The sequence below is a fragment of the Erinaceus europaeus genome, chromosome 7 (genome assembly GCF_950295315.1).
Source record: "Erinaceus europaeus chromosome 7, mEriEur2.1, whole genome shotgun sequence".
Taxonomy (NCBI): domain Eukaryota; kingdom Metazoa; phylum Chordata; class Mammalia; order Eulipotyphla; family Erinaceidae; genus Erinaceus; species Erinaceus europaeus.
In genome coordinates this window covers 65,503,319-65,524,010 of record NC_080168.1, presented here as the reverse complement: position 1 = coordinate 65,524,010, position 20,692 = coordinate 65,503,319, and the positions used below count along the sequence as shown (strand labels likewise).

General features: G+C 48.8%; 1 protein-coding gene across 4 annotated transcripts in view; it reads right to left on the bottom strand.

The window, feature by feature from the left end:
- Window positions 1-1,031: 1,031 nt before the first annotated feature.
- Window positions 1,032-20,692, bottom strand: part of FAR2 (fatty acyl-CoA reductase 2) — a 73,820-nt gene continuing 54,159 nt past the window's right edge. For 3 of the 4 annotated variants that reach the window (XM_060194587.1, XM_060194586.1, XM_007529922.3), the window contains 11 exons: window positions 19,129-19,359; window positions 17,480-17,655; window positions 12,659-12,838; window positions 11,826-12,003; window positions 9,772-9,816; window positions 8,510-8,628; window positions 7,980-8,047; window positions 4,526-4,697; window positions 3,053-3,182; window positions 2,005-2,132; window positions 1,032-1,302 (listed from right to left, as the gene is read on the bottom strand). In XM_060194587.1, the coding sequence (XP_060050570.1) occupies window positions 1,140-1,302; window positions 2,005-2,132; window positions 3,053-3,182; window positions 4,526-4,697; window positions 7,980-8,047; window positions 8,510-8,628; window positions 9,772-9,816; window positions 11,826-12,003; window positions 12,659-12,838; window positions 17,480-17,655; window positions 19,129-19,317 (1,548 nt within the window). In that variant the 5' untranslated portion in view covers window positions 19,318-19,359 and the 3' untranslated portion in view covers window positions 1,032-1,139. The remainder of the gene's footprint in view (window positions 1,303-2,004; window positions 2,133-3,052; window positions 3,183-4,525; window positions 4,698-7,979; window positions 8,048-8,509; window positions 8,629-9,771; window positions 9,817-11,825; window positions 12,004-12,658; window positions 12,839-17,479; window positions 17,656-19,128; window positions 19,360-20,692) is intronic. The other variant, XM_060194588.1, reaches the window with a different exon arrangement.

Below are 20,692 nucleotides of genomic sequence, written 5' to 3'. Positions count from 1 at the left end.
TTGGGGGCCCACCACTTTGGGCCAGTGGAAAGGAGACAGACAGGGAGAGGAGAGAGATACAGACAGACACACAACATTTGGGAAGTCTGTTACTGTACAGTATACACTTGGAATCAAGATGCTAACACATTCAGGTGGTCTCCACTTTAAAGAGTATCACTAGCATGGACATGTGTTTTTTGAAATTCCACTTTTGTAGCTGGTCACTTTACCTCACTCTAGCCTGTAGCCATTTCCCACTCTGAGACCGGAACAAATAAACCTGAGTGATTGGGTGACTTATGAACAAAAAGTAAATTTTCAAGAAAGCAACCAGTATAAGTGTGGTTCTAAGAGGCTTAGCAACTTCTTGGCAATTTCCAGTTGCAGGAGTGGTGAAAGCATCATACACTAGCTCTCTAGGGCACACCTGCTTGAACTTCCCTTCTAAACTTTTGTACAGTTTCACACTGGAGGAACCTGTGGTTCTTTGCATTCCTTTTATTATTATTATTATTTTTTTTTTTAAGTTTCAGACTTAGCCTTAGGAAAATCTGAATCCCTTTTCCTACTTATTTCTCCACCCTCACTATGACTGCTAGCATAATGCAGAGGTGAAGCTGGGAATTTTCAGTGGACAGTTCCTCCTTTATTTTTATCGAAACTACTGCTGTGCTCAACTCTGGCTTTGGGGCTAAGGACTGAGCCTAGGACTCTGGAGTCTTACGAATGGAGGTCTTTTTGCCAGCCATTATGCTGTCTCCCATAAGCACTTCTGAGGATGCTGAGACTGTTTTTCCTCTAGTGATCTTGCTGTTAGACCTTCATACTGCACATATGAGAATGGTTTCAAGATTAGACTATCATTAGCAGACTTTAGATTCTACCATGCATTTTCACATATTTGTGGAGTCAAAGTGAACGAAGGTGAAAAGAAAAGCTAAGTAATGAAAGGTAGCTTTACTTTGGTGTTTTGTATGCAAGGCATAGATAGATGAGGTAGGAAACGAGAAGCAACTTTCCCAAGTGGAGAAATAGAGAGGCATATGGGATGAGCTGGGGCATGTTCTTTACTTCCTAGTCTTGGGAACAACCAGTCTGCCATTGCAGAGACATCTGAAAGGGTCCAGTTAGGGGGAAAATAAGAGGAAACAATGTTGTCAGACCTTGAGTGTGCTGGGTGCTCTAAAGTAGGAGAGGAATTTGAAGCAGGAAGTCACGATGAAGAACCAGACATTTCGGGCAGTCTGAGACCTTGTGATGAGAAGGCGCCAGGCAAGGAGGAAGAGGGCAGTGTTGAACAGGTACCTTATGTTTCGCAGCCTGGGGAACAGACAGACGCCACAGTTAACAGCAGCACCCACCTGTTACTAAGCCTAAGACACCCCTTCCTGGTGTATACCACCTGGCTCCCAGTGATTTTCTGTGACTTTCTATTATCACTACAACCTTCCTGCTGACTGATCTGATTTCCACAGTACTCTGTGATTGATTTCCCATACTTCTGCCATTACACACATAACTCTCAGACTTTCTTAAACTCACTTGTGTTACCTTACCACTCATCTCTGGTTCTTGTCCTCTAAAGGGTTAAGAGCTAATGGCTTGCTTGCCATGGTGGTTTTCTTTGGAGTCACTTTTCCATCCGAATTCTCCACACTAATGGCCCTTTGCTCTCAGAGAATTAGGGCAGGCTGAAAAAAATGCAAGGCAGGTGGAGGCCTGGAAGAGGAGGTGCGCTTCCTCACAGGAGGCAGGAGGGCCCTACATATGGCTCCTGCACTCACCTTGTGTGTGTGGACACAGTTCTTTTTTCTGCCTTTGAGCTGAAAAACAGCTGTCTGATAAAAATGGGGTGAAACTGATGCCTGCTCACAGGTGTGTGAATAATGCATCGATCTGTCAATTACAGGCCTGGGCTATAGCCAGGGGGCCGACATGTAGGGAGTCTCCCCCCCCCCAAAAAAAAAATCCCTTGTCTGCTACATGTAGTAAGTGTCCACAGTAACCAGCTGTGGGGCTTACTTCTTTAAATGTTGCCTTGCTTCTGGGATCCCAGACATGTCCTCTTTCAGTAAGTACTTCTTAACTCCTAAAACGTAATTCTCAATGTAGTCCAACCAGTTTAGTTGGCGCACATCAAAGTTGAACACCTGAAAGGCAAGTAGAGAAAAGAATTCCCTGGCTGCACTGTCTGCTCACTGCACTCATCCACATGGGGGCTTTCTATTGGAAGACTTGGGTTGGATCCCTCCAGAGGAGATGTGTACATCCATATGTGTGTGTGTATCATACACATACACTTTGAATACTTGGCTATCGACAAGACAGCATTTTGCCTTGTATAGCAACATGAATGTGAAGAGATGCTGCAGAGTGCATGGGGAAGTTTGAGTTCACTCGAGTGGAATATAAAGTGAGCTAACACATCAGAGGTTGCCGGGGTGGTTACATGAATGAAGGGAGGCTTCTGTGCGATGGTGGGAAGGATCTAGACTGCATGGTGATGATGCAGAGAACATGACATCAAGATGTGAAGCTGTAGTTGAAACAACATCGACCTGAGTATGAGAGCAGAGACCTGTAGTCAGAGGGAAGTGCTGAGAGATGACCTAATCAGGCAAGGGAGCAGCTGAATGAGTGGTGGTGTGGAAACTGGACCCACTTGGGATCTTAACCTAGCTGGGGTTGAGCTGCAGTAGCAGCATAAAGCAGTCATGCCAGCGAAAATAAACTAGGGTGCTTTGCACTCATTTTCCTCCCAGATGCAGTGCATGTGATGTGTGGTACTATTTATCCAGTGAAGTGGCATTTGTACTTGGTAAGTAAATATAAATGGAGGGTGATTTCCATTTGACCAGGTCAGTGGAGGAAAGTGTATACGAGCCAAGAGGAATATTTTTCACTGATACAGCGTGATGGGAAGGTGAGGACAAAGACAGGGGCACTTTGGGGGTGGGGGGGGCATGTCCTGGAAGCACAGGCTTCCCTGAGGGGCCTGCAGTAGACGCTGCACCTCATAGCTTGTCCTGGGGTAGTGGTGAGGGGCTGGCAGTGTAGGTGCCACACTCACCCTCTTGTCCTCGGGACTCAGCTCTGACATAAGCATCTCCATGTTGCCCGTGCTCCACTCCCAGCTGTTGTTGATGAAGTACTCCAGCATGGAGATGGTTTTCAGAAGCCGGTTCATGAGTTTTGTGAACCTACAGAGAAGTGGGTGTCAGCACGCTCTTATCCCTTCCTCTCCATCCACAAGAAGGAAGAGGGTTGTGGGGGAACCTTGCCAGCCCCTGGGCAGGTGCTTGGCTTTAAGAGTAGGTGAGGTCATAGGAGTAAGGTAAAGTGGTCCTGATGACAGCTGGGAGTGCCTGCGGAGACCTTGGCACACTGGCCTGTTACCCAGGTGGCTAAGTGTCTGTCAGGGCCTGAGCTGGCTCTGGGTGTCAGTTTATCTGGTCCTGGCCATGGGAGTCAGTCTAACCTCACTCTGAGGTAAAGCAGTATCTGTTTAACTAATCTCACTCGCTTACAATGTCACAGCAGCAAATGGACCAAGATATCCACCTTCTGATGCAACTGGTGTAAATCCATCGTACTGTTTCTAAATAGCACCTCAGAACTGTATGGACCTAATGGTATTTGTTAGAAGGATGGCATACATTACTGAGGTAGGAAAGACCTTAATATTTAAGTTGCAGAAGTTAGCTATGCTGGCTCCCTTGCCCCTATCCAAAAGATTCTGATGCTTGAGGTCTTTGGTTCAATCCCTAGCCAGAACTAAGCAGTGCTCTGGTAAAAAAGAAAATAAAAATAAAAAAAGCATGAAAACATTGTTTTTTTTCATATAAGCAGAAAGCTTCAGTTAACTATTCAATACACCCTGTATGCAAAACAAGTATGATTTCTGCACCTGCTGGCAGGTGAGGAAGTCAGCACTCAGGTGACCTTTAATTATATGTAACTCATGACTCAGTGGACTGACACTGAAATCTGACCCATGTACTTGGCTCTACCTGAAATGTTTCTGTCCTTGTGTTATCACACCCACTGGACAGTCACATGATACCAGACGTGGAAGGCATGAGACACCACTGTGCGCTCACACATTTCCAGCAGTTTAACGAGTAAGAAGGAGATTGCTGTCAGCAAGGTGGCAGGAGTACCTGTCCCTGTCCTTAGAGCACACATTATAGATAGGCTTTTGGCCTGCCTTTCAGGCATCCTGGCTGGGGTGCTCAAAAACCTACCTACCTCTCCCTGTTTCTGCCCTGGTGACACAGAAAACAAATGAAAAAATCACACACCAGCTTGTGGGAGTGGGGTGCCACACTTGCACACAGGAGACTCAAAACCCCCAGACTCAATATCTCCTCTATGCTGTTGGGTGGGGGGGTGCTCAACTCCTTAACACGTGAGCTTCCTCAGAGCCCGTGATGGGATGGGCACAGTGGTTTCTGCTTCTGTCTGGCTCTCCTGCATGTACAATGCAGATGTCAGACTGGGGTTACCTCTGGGAGATGAATGGAAGCTCCTGGCTACTTCTCACCTGGGTTTCCGCCCAGTGAGCCGAAGGTAGAAGTCGTAGATGAGGGCGGGGGCCCGATGGCTGACTGTGTTCCAGTAGTGGGTGGTGATGCTGTTGGTGGTGAAGTCTGCGTAGGGCCTCCGGAAAGCTCTTTCCAGAGGGATTTTCTCAAAGGTCGCCAAGACCTGGAGTCCTGGTGGGGACACACAAACACACGAAGTTCTCAGTCTAGGAGTACATACAACCAGTGTGGTGACAAGGTCTGTGTAGTCAGAACACTCTAGACTGAGACTGGCTGTGCACTGTCAGTTCATTCCTGACCATGCCAAGCTGTTACACCCACAAAGCCACACTGTGTGAATGGGTGAGGGGTGGATTCCCTTTCCTGAAAACTTGGCGACTTCTCAGCGAAAGTTTGAGTAGAGGCAAGTATTCAGGAGCTTGTGGGTGGGCACTGAGAGCCTATGCACTCTGAGGCCCCAGGGACACCAGCGGCCCCTCTCACCTCCAGGTCCCTGTGAGTTCTCCTCATCCACTGCCGGTCATCTTGGAGTTCGTCTCTGGGGAGTGTGAGGTCGGGCCCACTCCCCCTTCACACCTTGCCCTGTGTCTCAGCCACACCAAGTCCTACTTCCCAGCTTCTCCACGTGCTTCAAACACTCCTTCAGTTCAAAACTTCTCTTCAGCACTCAGTACTGTGCTAGGTGTCCTGGTGAGCATCTGTCCACTCTGCTAAGGATCTAGCATCCTGGGGGTGTGTGGCCAGGTGACAGTCACCACAGGGCCTGAACACTGCACAGGACTGAGTGCTGATTCGACTTCCGGAGGCGGAGCTACGAGCAGCAGATCGCTTTCTCTCCTCTCCTCTCCTCTCCCGGATCAACTAGGAATACCGAAGGAGACCACCCAGACCGAAACAAGACAGGACTAGAATGACCACAGAAACCCAGTAAATCACCCGTGAGTACAAACACGCGTGGCTGGTGACAGAGAGGAGAGAGGGGCCTAAGGAGAGATTAAGTGACTGCTAACAGTTCAACAGTTTGTCAGTGGAGACACCACCTCCAGTCTGCTCCACCAACAAGGGGACAGCTGAAGGGAGGAAAGGACTCCCCAGAGACTCACCAAGTGCAACTCTGAGTCTCCATTGCTACTACCCTCAGAATCTGGAGCAGCAACAGGGAGGGACACCAGGGGACAGAGATCTAACCGGGAAACTCAGGAGAAGACCTATACCTCGGTGGCATAGCTGAGGGGCTGTGAAAGTCTCTTTGCATAACCACTGGATTATCTCTGCCACACCCTGCTTTATCTCTTGGTCAGGAGTCAGTGATTAAGCTAAGAAGCCTATTGATAGTTTAAAAGCCCTCAGGCTCCCATAGCCTACAGGGGAAAAAAAAAAAAAGGCTTTTACACCACTGAACTCCAACTCAGGCATTGAAAAAACTGTTAACTTATATAAAATGGTTAAAACAAGAAAAAATATTGGAGACTCGAACCAGGACAAGAGTCCAGCTAAAAGTCCTCCAGAGGGTGAAGCACAAAACAACGAGTTCAACATCCAAACATTAGCTAAGGAAATAATAACAGGAGTGAGTAAAGAATTTGAAAAAATTGTAATCAGAAATGCAGGAACAACAAATGAGAATATGGAAGAAAATTCTAATTATCTCATGGTTATTAGAGAGCTGAAAGCTGAAATCGCTGAGCTAAGAAGGCAACTAGCTGAACAAGCTAAAACAGTATCAGAGCAGGGCAACAAAATAGATGAACTCCAGAAAGCAGTAGGACTGAGTGCTGTTGTCTCCGCACGACTTGAAGGGAGCACCTTGGCCTGAGTGGTGACTGGTGCCCAAGGAGGTGGTGCACACAGGGCTTCCTGCCAGAACTCTCTGCAGTGGGTTGGACAGTCGCCTAGCCCATGTGACCAGGACATGGTGGGGTTCAGCGGGTACTGTAAGTTGTGAGTGGACTACCACTTAAATGCAGATGGCACCTGCCTATGGAGATCAAAACCCATCTTTCACATACTCAGAGCTTATTGCCCAACTGGTGGGATATACCAAAGGTGGCAGTGGAGGGAAGTGTAGAGTCAGAAATGCCTGGATCAGAAAAGGCCGGGACCATCCATGAGCTTATCTGTAGGTAAAGCGGAAGAACAGATTCAAAATAAATGAGATGACAGAAGAGAAAGGACAGGAATGAAGAGTCAAGTCTGAGGGGCCGGGTGGTGGTGCACCTGGTTTAGTGTACATGTTGCAATGTGCAAGGATTCAGATTCAAGTTCCCGGCCCCCACCTGCAGGGGGAAAGCTTCATGAGTGGTGAAGCAGGGCTGCAGGTGTCTCTGTCTTTCCCTATCTCCCCTTTCCCTCTCAATTTCTGGCTGTCTCTTTCTGATAAATAAGGGTAATAAAAAGTCAAGTCTGAACTGGGTTCATTGAAAATAATTACACTCTCCCTGTGAAGACTAGGAAAAAGAACAGTCACTAATGTAGCAAATTAAATGGCAGAACTATATACATAGCCTACAGCCAAAAATATTAAAGTCAACAATTTTCTGTATGTAAGTGTATTTGATTTTAGACAAACCTAACAATAAAGTCTGTATAACCCTGTGATTGTTGATGAGCTTCAGGTAATATAGCAATAGTCTGACCACTCTAATATACAAACTGTCTTAGAAAAACTATAAAAAGAAGCCCACTTCAACTCCTATGAAGTTGAAAACTGAAGCCTAAGTAAGCCATGGATTGTGTAACAACTACAGTAGACCCTTATCCTCCAGAGCAGCTGCAGAGACCACAAACAGATGATGAGCATGTTGAATACAGCAGTGTAAGATGAGTTTCCATGAAAAAGCTGGCTTATTGTAGAATGACAACTGACTCCAAGACTGTCTCCACTATGCAAGACACTCAAGGCCAGGCTCATGACACTGCATTAATTAATGATGGGTATTAGTGATTTAACAATTGTTTTGGAGTTTATGGGATAGTTCACCAATCACACACTGATGGAGCCAAGGGGACCTCAGCAAACATGCCTGACCACAGTCCACCTTGATTTGGTTTTATTTGTGTCTTAAAATTTCACTAGTCAGTCTGAAGATGGTGCACCTGGTAGAGTGCATTCAGAAAGACCCAGGTTCAAGCCCCTTGGCCACCACATGGGGGTGCTATGCACAGGGGAAGCACTACAGGCAGTAGAGCGGTGCTGTGGTGTCTGTCTCTCACTTAAAAGTCTTTGGGGAACAGTGGAGTCAGTTCCCCAGCAATCCTGGAGGCAAATGGCTGACAAACTCCCTGAGTGAAGCCCTGACTGCTCACAACCCCATAGAGGCTCCGCCTTGTCCCTGGCATGTGCTTGACTACCAGGCTAGTTCCCATGTGCTCATACTTCACGCTCTCCCCGCCCCCCCCCCATGTTCACCACCCACAGCCTGTCCGTTCTCACAAGTGCTGGGAGGCACTTACCCATGTCACCCCACTTGCAGGGGTTGAGGTTCCCTGAGGTGCAGTGGTAGATGAGTGTGGACTTGGGTCTGGGGAGGAAAGCAGACAGGAGAGAAGTGTAACAGTGAGGGAGGGGAGTCCTGATGATCAGATGAGGGGTTCCCATCATCCCGAGACCATGTGAGCTCCCAGACTCCTCACTGTCTTTCAGGAAGTATGTGTGTGTCCATGAGGGACCTCACTTCTGCAGCACAAGGAGGGAGCATTAGGGGGAGGGTTGCAGCAGGAAGTGTCCTGTGTATCTTCCCCTGCACCCCAGATATGTCCAACCCAGAACTGTCTGGCTTCAGGTAAGAGAGGCTTTGCTCTGCTCAGCAACAGGCCAGAGCCACCTGCTGGAAGTGCTCAGGGCCCCTGGGTGGGGCTGTGGTAGAGCTGCTTGTGGGCACAGCAGGACTGAGGGGGCTCCCTCCCCTAGGGAGCACAGAGCCTCATGTCACAGCACTTGTGGTGCTGTGCATGTGGTGGGAGGGGGTGGGGCAGACACCCACCTGTGCACAGCTGTGTACCAGCCGACGGCCAGGGTGAGGTTTACCACGGTGTCCACAGGAATCAGGTCTGCCACAGCCATGGGCGTCGCTCGGATGGAACGCAGCAGCCCCTTCCCGGTCTGTGGGGGTAAGGCATGCATGATCCAGGGCTGTGAGTGGAATGACTCCAATGATCACCTATCTTCCCATTTGTAAAGTGGGTTCCATGGGTAGTTCTTTAATTAAGAACTTTTATTAAGTACTAGGTGTCAGTGCAGTGTGTGTGTGTGTGTGTGTGTGTGTGTGTGTGTAATTTCTGTTCACACACTTGTTTTAAAACCAAAGACTTGGAGGCTGGGCAGTAGCACACCAGGTTAAGCACACAGTGCAAAGCATTAGAACTGGCTTAAGGATCCCAGTTCAAGCCCCCAGCTCCCCACTTGCAGGGGGGTTTCTCTTCACAAGCTGTGAAGCAGGTCTTCAGGTGTCTCTCTCCCTCTATATCTTCCCCTCCCCTCTCAATTTCTCTCTGTCCTATCAAACAACAGTAATAACAACAATGGAAAAAAGATGGTCGCCAAGAGCAGTGGATTCATAGTGCAGGCACTAAACCCCAGCAATAACCCTGGAGGCAAAGAAAGAAGAAAAAACTACCAAGGACTTTATCATCTTTGTGGATATAATTTGTGTTTACGTATGAGTTTGTTTATATGCTTGTTCCCCACTCAACAGAGTTGTTGCTGGGGCTCAGTGCCTACATGACTTCACCATTCCCAGTGGTCATTATTTTATTCTTTTTTGTAGTTTTTGTTTTGTGTGTTTGTGCCATAGAGGCTAGAGAGAGAGAGAGAACTGTGAAGAGATACCTGCTTGCAGAGCTTCTGCCTGCAGGTGGAGCCCAAGGGTGAACCCATGGTGATTGTACAAACAGGTTCTCATATATGGTAATAGTTGTGAATAAGGTTTCCAGGGCAAATGCAATAAATATCCTAGACAAACAGGGACAAGGAAGAAACACCTCCACCTGGTGGCAGCTCCGGGAACTACAGACAGGTCCTGGGGCTCCTAGACTTGCCCAGAGCCTCCTGCCAGTGCCTCAGTGATGCTGTCACCCTGGTTGATGCCACCCATGGGGGGTGACAGTGACTTCACATACATCATTTGTCTGGGAAGTGACACTGAGAACAGCTGCTCCAGAGGTGGCCAGTCTGTCAGCTCAGGGAGCTGAGGTGTGTGCATGCCCCACCCTCCCCAGGGACTCAGGCCCACATGGTCCCACCTACCGCAATGATCAGCCCACTTGGTCCATTCAGGTTGTCAACCCAGCCCTGAGAAAGGGGAGAGATGCTGGTTACGTGTCAGAAACCACAGTCCTGCAACACTGAGACAGAGAAGCCAAGGGTTTTACTTGTCAAGAGAGAAGCAAGGGTTAACTTTTCTTATTTATATAACTTATTTTGAAGAGAGATAGATGGGAGAGAGAAAGGGAAGGGGAGATAGGAAGAGAGAGAGAAACCTGCAACACTGCTTCACTGCTCATGAAGCTTTCCCCCCTACAGGTGGGGATGGGGTGAAGTGGGGGTTGAACCCAGGCCCTAACATACTGTAGTGTGTATGCTCAACCAAGTGCGCCACCACCTAGCCCTGAGGGTTGACTTCTTACTTGAAGAGAAATACAGTTGGCAATAATCTTCCCACTGCTTTCAGCATAAACAGGGCTTTCTCCTGCTGTCATCAAAGTGGCCTTGGTCAGGGGCCTTAAAATCTACTACTTTGGGGGGTCGGGCAGTAGTGCAGCGGGTTGAGCGCACGTGGCACAAAGCACAAGGACCGGCGGAAGGATCCCAGTTTGAGCCCCAGGCTCCCCACCTGCAGGGGAATCGCTTCACAGGTGGTGAAGCAGGTCTGTAGGTGTCTCTCTTTCTCTCCCCCTCTCTGTCTTCCCTCTTCTCTCCATTTCTCTCTGTCCTGTCCAACAACGAACGGCATCAACAACAACAAGGCTACAACAAGGGCAACAAAAGGGGGGAAATGGCCTCCAGGAGCAGTGGATTCATGGTGTAGGCACTGAGCCCCAGCAATAACCCTGGAGGCAAAAAAAAAAAAAAAACTACTACTTTGGGGGCTGGGTGGTAGCGCAGCAGGTTAAGCGCACATGGCGCAAAGTGCAAGGACCAGCGTAAGGATCTTGGTTCGAGCCCCCAGCTCCTCAACTGCAGGGGGGGTCGCTTCACAAGTAGTGAAGCAGGTCTTAAGGTGTCTATCTTTCTTTCCCCTGCTGTCTTCCCCTCCTCTCTCAATTTCTTTCTGTCCTATCCAACAACAACAACAGCTATGACAACAATAACTACAACATGCTTAACAACAAGGGCAACAAAATGGGAAAAACAGCCTCCAGGAGCAGTGGATTTATAGTGCAGGCACCAAGACCAGCAATAACCCTGGAGACAAAAAAAAAAAAAAAAAAAGCCTACTATTTTTGCCCAAGAGTCTGCTGAGATCCAAAACAAGTGTACTCTCCTCCTGTAACAACAAGAAAAAAAATTTAACTTATTACTTTAAATTACTATAAAAATTAACTATAAAAAAACAAGTGCCATTCTGCTTAACACCCAGTTTCTGTTTTAAAGACGAGTCTAGCTGCATCTGCCAACATAATAAAGATTACTTCCTACATTAAAGTCTCCTGTGTCCCGTCTCTGCCTAAAATCCAGTAACAGTATGTCTGCAGTCTACTTCTCACAGACTCTAAGCAGGACCTCAGTGTAGGGAACACAGTCTCTGCCAGTGAGGCACCAGGGGCTGGGCCGGCCACACTGCAGGAGCAAGTGCTCAGCTGCTCTGTGCACCAATGGCTGTGACATCTGCAGGGCTGGGCGGGACCTGTCTTAGTATGGCGCTCTGCTAGCCAGTGCCTCTGTTACCACCATCACCACTCCGGCCTGATGTGATCTCACCAGGGGATGCTGGAAATCCTGTCTGTAGAGGCCATCTGTCTGTTGAAAGCATCAGGACTTGTTCTGTCCCCACCATGTGCACTGGTATGAACAGCTAGCTGAGTGGTGTCACAGTTTTGGGTGGAAACAGGTAGAGGATACTCAAGCCCTGAGCAAGCAGCCGACTGTCCCATGTAGCTACTTCCTGTGGAAGCCAGGCCATGGGGATGAGAACAGAGAGGGCAGGGGATAGAGGGGCCCTTCTGCATCTGTGGTGCAACGGCCAGGCTTCCCCATCCCTTTGCACAGGCGACTGGCTCCCCAGGGCTGCCGGGGACTGACCCGGGATGGCTTCAGAGAAGAGTGTCCAGCTGGGTTCGAGGCCTGGGGCGTGGGCTCACCGGGAAGGGCTCCTGCCAGGTGGCACCCACGATGGAGGGCCGCACAATGGCCATGTTGAGGTTCCCGCTCTCCTGTTGCACCACCATCTCACCCAGCGCCTTGGTGTAGGTGTAGGTGTTGGGGCGGTCCCCGATCAGCTTTGGGGTGATCTCTTCGATGATCGAGTCATCTAGCCACCTGCAGGGCAGCCACGTGGGACAAGAGTCAGAGATAGTGGGGACAGCTCAAGGGGCAGAGTGCAGGACGTGCATACCCCAGGCTCCTGCTCCCACTCCTCACTCCAGCTCTGGGGCTGCGGGTTCAAGCCCCATCACCACATGGGAGTACTATGCAAAGCAGAAGCTTTGGAAGTGGTGCATGGTGTTGTGATGCCTGTGTTTCTAGCTCTCTGCTGCCCCTTTATCTAAAAAGAGAAAAAGCCTGCTGGGAGTGGTGGAGTCGCACAGGCCTAGAGCTCCAGTTATGATCATGGTGGCAAAAAGTCAAAAAGAGCAATGCCAGAGGCTCCACTGAGAAAGGAGGTGAGCTGACAAACAGTGTCTTTTATCCCGGGGCTGGCTCTTATCGGCTCTTCTCTGCTAAGCGCTTCGCTAGCTGATACAAAACACCCGGCAGTCAGTCCCAGTCTCTCAGCATTCCTTTGCCTCCACAGCCACAGGGGTGGGGTGCTATTCCAGGGTCTACAAACTGAGGGCTTGGGCCAGAGAGCGCTTGCTCCAAAGGACTCCTAGGCCCTCCTGCAGTCTTCAAGGGCCCATCAGTCCTGCCTGGGGAAAGCCCCCTCCCTTGTCCCCTGTTCCCCAGCTGGGTGGCAGCCCAGCTGACCACTCACTCCATGGAGTCCATGATCTGCTTGGGCTCCACGGGGCAAGGGTAGACCACCTCATCAATGTGCTTCAAGTTGCAGTTGGCAAAGGCCGTGGAGATGTGGATGAAGGCCTCCAGCTTGGGCATCTGGCTGGCCATGAGCAGCAGCTGCTGCGTGGCCTTGACATTCAGCTGCACAGCATGTCTGCGTGGTGGAGAGGGGTAGGGGTAGAGTCAGGGGGTATGGCCAGGACCAAATGCCACGGCGTCCTGGGGTCTGAGGGCCACCATGCACACTTGTGCACCTCAGCCAGAGCCACAGAGGCACTGGGGATACAGTCAAACCAGCTCAGGATGCTGTTGCCAAAGAAGGAAATGGGGTCCTTGGAACTGATCATCAAAGGACAGGGATTATACACACTGGGCGGGAAGTGCCTAATTGAGACACTTGGCCAAGACAACTTGGCCCTGAGTTCAAGCCCTGGCACCATGGGGGAGTACTATGAGTGGGTAGAGGATAGGCGCTATGGAGGCTCTCCCCCTCCCTTTCTGAATAAAGAATGAACAAATGGCCTGGGAGATTGCTCAAGGGTCTTACACAGGCGTGAAGTCCTGAATGCAGACCCCAGTGCCGCATGTGAGGTCAGCTCTCTCCATGAACTATCTAACACAAGAAGTTGGACAATTCAGATGCAACCAGAATTTCTTGGAAGAGAACATCAGTGAAGAGTTTCTGTAGCAAAGGTACAGGTCAGGCATGAAAGTAGAGATCAAGATCCAAAATTTCTACTGACAACAGGCAACAAAGGGATAGACAGAATTGTAATATGTGGTGACTCTAAACAAGTTCATATCAGAAATTCTAGGCTGATAAGGAACCAGAAAAAAACTACTGATTAATTCAATTCCAAATGAGAAGAACTGGGACCCTCAATACATTTCTTGAAAAGTTATAAAATGGCATTCACTATCCATTTCCAATTTAACCTTTAAAAGTTTTGTAAAAAGGAATACAGTGATTTGAAAAACTTATTTTGATCTTCTGGCCTGTTTTCTCTTTCCCAAAAGCTGTTCCTCCCAGACTTAATAGTGAAGCTTAAAGAAAGAATCCAGCCCCACGACTTCTACTGAACACAGCTGTGGAGTACCGGCCTTGGAATTAGAGAACAAAATGAATGCCTAACACAAAATGTAGCAGACTAATTCACTGTAAGCATGGAGGAGGAGAGGAAGAAGAAGTAGCAGCAGCTAAATAAGCTCTGGGAAAGGTAGTAAGACAATTCAGGAGCATGTTCATTTATGAAGGATGAAAAAAATCATTAATTAGCTTTCCTACAGAGAAAAAATAGAGAAAGAAAGAAAGAAAAGAAAAGAAAGCACAATGGGGAAAAGAACACACTCAGAATATGTAAGAATATATTGAATATATTGAATTAGAGTACTGGGAGGTAGTGCACCCTGTTGAGCACACATCATGTGCAAGGTCTGGGGTTTAAGCCCCCGGTCTCCAGTTGGAGGGGGGAAGCTGCATGAGTGGTGAAGCAGGGCTACAGGTGTCTCTCCCTCTTTCCCTCTATCTTGCCCTTTCTGCCAATTTCTTTCTGTCTCTATCCAGTAAATAAAATATTTAAAAATATATTAAATCTGGATACATGAATAGGTTAGATATGAAGAAAGGAACCAGGAGATAATGTCAGCAGGTGAGCACATATCCTGGGTTCAAGCCCCAGCACCACATGGGAGCTCCATGGATGGTGGAGTGGTGCTATGGTATCTCTCCTCTCTCTTTCTCACTCCCTCACTCCAAGAAGTTAAAGAACAAAAAAGCATGCCCAGGGAGGCTACTCAGCAGTGATGTTGTACATGTGTGAGGTGCTGCATTCATTCCCTGGCACCACATTAATAAACACACACACACACACACACACCACAGAGCCTCCTTAAGAGCCATAACTTAAAAGGCTGAATCAGCAGAAAGATCTTTATCATTCTTAGATAGGGAGAACCAGTGTTTGAAATAGGTTAAGGTTTAAAACATTAATCTACTTATTTAAGGTAATCTTAATTAAACCTCTATAACCTTTTTAAAAACTTGGCAACACAGGGAGTCGGGCGGTGGCGCAGAGGGTTAAGCGCAGGTGGCGCAAAGCACAAGGACCAGCGTTAGGATCCCAGTTCAAGCCCCCGGCTCCCCACCTACAGGGGAGTCACTTCACAAGCGGTGAAGCAGGTCTGCAGGTGTCTGTCTTTCTCTCCCCCTCTCTGCCTTCCCCTCCTCTCTCCATTTTTCTCTGTCCTATACAACAACAACAACATCAATAACCACAACAATGTTAAAACAAGGGCAACAAAAGGGAAAATGAGTAAATAAATATAAAAAAACTTATAAAAAAAACCTTGGCAACATTTTTCTAAGTTGAGTAAAGCTGTGTTAGCAGGTTAGGATAGCCGGGAAGAGTCTGCATGATCAAGATATGTTCATTTGTCTGATAAAATAAAAATTACAGAAATGAGGAAGCTGTTCTACTGGATGGAAGAGAAAACCTGATTTGTGGAAGAAAACTAAGAGTTCAAAAGTGGGAAGTTAGGGTATTGAGCTTCCTTTAAAAACAGGAGTGAAAATAAACCAGCTGGGAGTCAGGAGGTAGCGTACAGGGTTAAGCGCACATGGCATGAAGCACAAGGATGGGCATAGGGATCCTGGTTCCAGCCCCTGACTCCCCACCTGCGGGGGAGTCAATTCACAGGCAGTGAAGCAGGTCTGCAGGTGTCTATCTTTCTCTCCCCTTCTTTGTCTCCCCTCCTCTCTCCATTTCTCTCTGTCCTATCCAATGACAGCAACAACAACAACAATAATAATAACCACAACAATGATAAAACAACAAGGGCAACAAAAGGGTGTGAAAAAATGGTCTCTGGGAGCAGTGGATTCATGGTGCAGGCACCGAGCCCCAGAAATAACCCTGGAGGCAAATAAATAAATAAATAAACCAGTTAAAAAATGTTTAGTAAGTAAGCTTCTGTTCAAAATTAAATACAGTGGGGGTCGGGTGGTAGTGCAGCGGGTTAAGCACACATGATGCAAAGCACAAGGACCGGCATAAGGATCCCAATTTGAGCCCCCGGCTCCCCACCTGCAGGGGGATCACTTCACTGGAGGTGAAGCAGGTCTGCAGGTATCTATGTTTCTCTCCCCCTTTTTTATCTCCCCTCTTCTCTCAACAGCAGCAATGACAATAATAATAATAATGACAATAAGGGTAACAATGAGGGCAAGAAAATAGGAAAAATGGCCTCCAGGAGCAGTGGATTCATAGTGCAGGCACTGAGCCCCAGAAATAACCTGGGAGACAAAACAAAAAAAAAATAAATACAGCTTCTCTCTCCTCAGCTGCCTCACACTTCTTTTCACAGAATTTTCTCCACTAGTCCACTGTGGAACTCTTTACATTTTAACTGAGACAAAGGCTGAATGCACAGACTTAACAATAGAAGTACTAGAAAGTATGAATGACTGCGTATGTCACAGGCAAAGCAAGGAAGTTGAAAATATTCTGAGCCTTATACAAGACAGCCAGCAGAAATCTTAGCACTGACAGGAATAAAATCAGCAAAACCCCTGAACAGGGAAGCTTTCTGGTTCTCAAAGAGAACAGAGAATGCAGAGTGGCTGTCTGTGGTCACGCAGGAAGTACTGCAGGGTTAGAGTTGTGATGAAGCCTGTGGGTGTCAAGAGTGGCCAACACCACAGGGCCAGAGGGCACTGAGAAAGCCTCTCCAGAAGCCAATTTGATGCCGACGTGGCTACCTCCTGCTGGGGATGGATGCAAAGGCACACACAGGGTCATGTACATGTGGGCTCCCTGCAAAGCCGCCTAGAACAGTGGGGAGGAGAACCAACCAAACCCCGACTGCCAGCACAGTGCTGGCTGAGGATATCACGAGCAAGTGCAAGGAATTTCTTATGCTCGTCACCAAGGCTGATGGAATCTTCACTCACAGCAAAAGACAGCCAGGATTTAATCAGGCAGGCCACAGAACATGTGTGATGAGATGCTATTTTTTAATCTGGGGGAGAGCAAAATTTAACCTAAGTCCCATGCCCACATACAGGCTGTGGAACAGCTGGGGTTTCACAGCAGGACAGACCCATGCTCAGTGGCTAACAACAGTCAAGAGGGGTTGTCTGGATGGTGAGATTAGGGAGAAACCCGAGTCTCTCTCTCTCTCTTTTAAATTATTATTATCTTTATTTGTTGGACAGAGACAGCCAGAAATCAAGAGGGGAAGGGGTAGAGAGGGAGAGAGACAGAGAGACACCTGCAGCCCTGCTTCACCACTTGTGAAGCTTTCCCCTTGCAGATGGGGACTGGGGGCTCAAACCTAGGTCCTAACATTGTAACATGTGCACTCAACAAGGTGCGCCACCACCCAGCCCCTCTGTCTTTTCTGATGAGAACCTCAGCTCTCAGAACTGGATGAGAGAACTGCCCAGTCACCACTGGGCCAGCATGGATGGCATCCTAGGAAGGCAGGGAAAAGAGACCTGGGGGACTGCATGTACAAGCTGGAGCCTTTAAGACCTGAAGATGTGCCCTGGTCCAAGGAGAGGCAAGTGAAAGCAGCAAGGGGGCTGGGAGACAGCTCACCTGGGAGAGTGCATGCTGGCCCCAGGGGAAGCTCCATGAGCAGTGTAGTGGTGTTACGGTGTCTGTCTTGCTGAAATCAACAGGGGGAAGGGGAAGCCCACCAGAGGCAGTGGGATCCTGCAGGCTTAAGGACCAGGGGAGCAGAGACTGCTGAATGAGAATGAAGAGAACCCAGCAGGCAGCGGGTACGGGTCTACCTGAGGTGGTCATCAAAGCGCACGGTGGCGGCACAGTGGAAGACGATGTTGGTGCAGGACAGAAGCTCCTGCATGTCCTCCTTGCCGATGGCCAGGTCGTTGTGGTCGAGGTCGGCCGAGATGGGCCTGATCTTCGCATGTAAGTCAGGACACACCTCTTTCACTTTGTCAAACAGCTGAAACAAGAGGGAGATGTGTGGCACGGGCGGCTTCTCCTGGCACTCCAAGGAGGCTGCTGTCCCTCCCCACAACCCCAGCAGCTTAGCTCCATCCTTAAACACAGGAGCTGCAGGCCTTTCCCTCAAAGTGCAGTGTAGAGAAATCCTGCAAATCTCTTAGAACTGAGAGGTCCAGTGCAGTGGAAAGCTGGCTGGTTTGCCATTCAGTGAGCATCTTGTTCCAGAGACCAAGCAGGCAGCCTGGACCTTGGTGGGCTAAGCTATGGGGTGAGCATTTCATGTTTAGACAGAATTCTGAAATCTACTGTGCTTTCCCTTGGAGCTTCTCAGATTTTTTCCCCCCCAGCACAGCTCTGGCTTTTGGTAGTGCCAGGGATTGAACTCAGGAGCTCAGAGTCTTAGGAAAGTTGTTTTGCAAAAAAAATACTATGCTGTCTTCTCCACCCTTGAAAGAAGGGCTTTTATTGAATCTGTTTTTGAAAATAGGGTTTTTAGTAACAAAGCTGAGTGGAGGTCAGGTAGTGGCATAGCTGTAAAGTACATACATTTTGCCATGTCCAAAGACCCAGGTTCAAGCCCCCAGTCCTCACCTGCAGGGGAAACTTAACTAGCAGTGAGGCAGTGCTGCAGGTATCTCTCTAGCCCCATTCTTTCAATCCCTCTCTGTCTCTATCAAAGAAAGAAAGAAAACATCCACCAGGAGCAGTAAACTCCTCTTATAGGCATTGAGTCCCAGTGGTAACCTTGGTGACAATAAAAATAAAAACAAAACCCCCAATTCTGAGTAGCCTGGGAGGTGGTGCAGTAGGTGAAATGTTGGACTCTCAAGCATGAGGTCCTGGGTTTGATTCCTAGCGTTGCATGTGCCAGAGTGATGCTCTGGTTCATGTGCTGTCTCCCCCCCCCCCCCACCATAAATGTGTAAGTCTATAAAAATTTGAAGGTAATGTTGAAGAACTCAGCAAGCAGCTTAGTTGGTGGTGCATGGGATTATGTGTCTCTAGTCAAAATAAATAAATAAATCTTAAAAGAAGTATGTTCATTTTATTAGTGATCTGAAAATCTGGAAGTATTGAAAACCAGGAGGCAGGGGCGGGTGATGACACACCTGGTAGAGTGTACACATTACAGGGCACAAGGACTCGGCTTCAAGCCCTTAGTTTCTATCTGCAGGGGGGAAGATTCATAAGCAGTGAAGCAGTACTGAAGATGTCTGTCTGTCTACTTACCTATCTATATACCCCTCTCCCCTTGATTTCTCTGTCTCTATCCAAAATAAGTAAAATAAAAATATTTGAAAAGAAGAAACAATGAAGAGACTAGAAGGCACCTCAGATGCCTGTGGATGCAGGGATGCCATGCAGAGACTGATGCAGAGATGAGCTGAGCTGACACAGCCCTTGGTGCCACCCCCCCACTCTGCCAGCCTCAGCTCTGCTGCCCCCCAGACCCCTGGCCCTGCCCACCCACCTTACAGTCGAGCATCTGGTGCACCCTCTGCTGCAGTGTCTGGCCAGCCTTGGGCCGCACCAGCACATAGATGGCCCTCAGCTCGGAGCTGGTGCGCAGCAGCTTTTCAATCAGGACTTTGCCCATGAAGCCGGTGGCCCCGGTGATGAGGATGGACTTGCCACCATAGAAAGCTGCGATCATGGACATGGCTGTGCTCCCTCACTGCTTGGTGGTTCCAGGAAGGGGTTCCTGTGGGGGAGCAAGAGTGGCCCGCATGACTCCCCATTCTTCCTTACTAGAAGAGCTAGGAGGCCCGGACTTCTGTGACTAATGGGGGGATAGGTAGGGGGATGCCTAGAGCAGGCCCCCACCCACCTCTGGAATACCCGCCACCTGCAGAGCAGAGCCATGCTTCCTAGAAGTGCAGGTGGACTGGGGAGCCAGCTTGGGAGACCCTGGAGAGCACCCATAGCAAGGAGCCCGGCTGGTTCTCCAACACTATGAGTCATGGCGAAGCACACTCAGGGCATGTATTTATTTAGTTAGCTTTGCTGCTGGGACTTCATGTATAATTCCACCACACACACCCAACAAACTTTTCTTCTTTCCTTTCAATCTCAGAGACAAAAAAGGAGAGACAGAGAAAGAGAGAGAGAGAGAGAGAGAGAGAGGAACCATAGCACTGCTCCACTGCTCACCCTGGACCTGAGCAAGATGCTTCCACATAGTTCCAGGGGCTCAAACCCCTATCCTTGCCCAGGGTAAAATGTGCAGGCTAGTCCTTGGAGGTGGCACTAGAGAACACAACGTGAGCAAGAATCTCCTGGGACTTATGACCTGGTGTCCTGAGCATGACTCAACTCTGATGGGAGGCAGAGCTTGTGAAAAATGTCCAGAGAATTCCTCATGCTGCCACTCTACACAGCAGCCTGGCTCCTGGGCCCAGAAGCTCCCAGAACCAGCACCACAAAGGCCAATGACCCTGACTGTGTTCACAGAAATCAGTGGATTATCTCACAAGGGAGAGTGACTTCTCACTCCCTGGACAGACTGTCAACCTGAAAAGACACAGAGCACAGGGACAGCAACCAGGAGGGCTGGTCCTCCTCCAGCCCATAGGTCCCTGCCAGGCATCTTGTGGGGATGTTTTGAGCACAGCCTCCAGCACCTGGGCAGCTCCAGAACCATCTGCACAATGGAGGGCAGCTGCAGTGAGTCACATACTCTGTCATTTGTGTGCAGTCCAGCAGGTGGTGCAGTGGCTAGAGCAATGCATCCCTGTCCTTGTTCTTGTAGCATGATAATGTGGGCATTTAATCAGGGGCACCACTGCCCGGGCCCCTGAGACTGGAGGTTCCTATTTCCCAGTCCAGACACACTGGACTCCATCTTTGCCTCCATCAAGAATCCATGTGGAAATAGAGGCAGAATGTGTGAAGAGCCACAAGATCTGATCAAGAGGAGACAGAAATCAAGGACTTGGTCCACTGAGAGAGAATGGAATCTCTCTGGAATCATGCAGAAAATTTGCCACAAACCCACAGCACAAACTGGGCGCTGAAATGCAAGGGCTGTTTGTGTC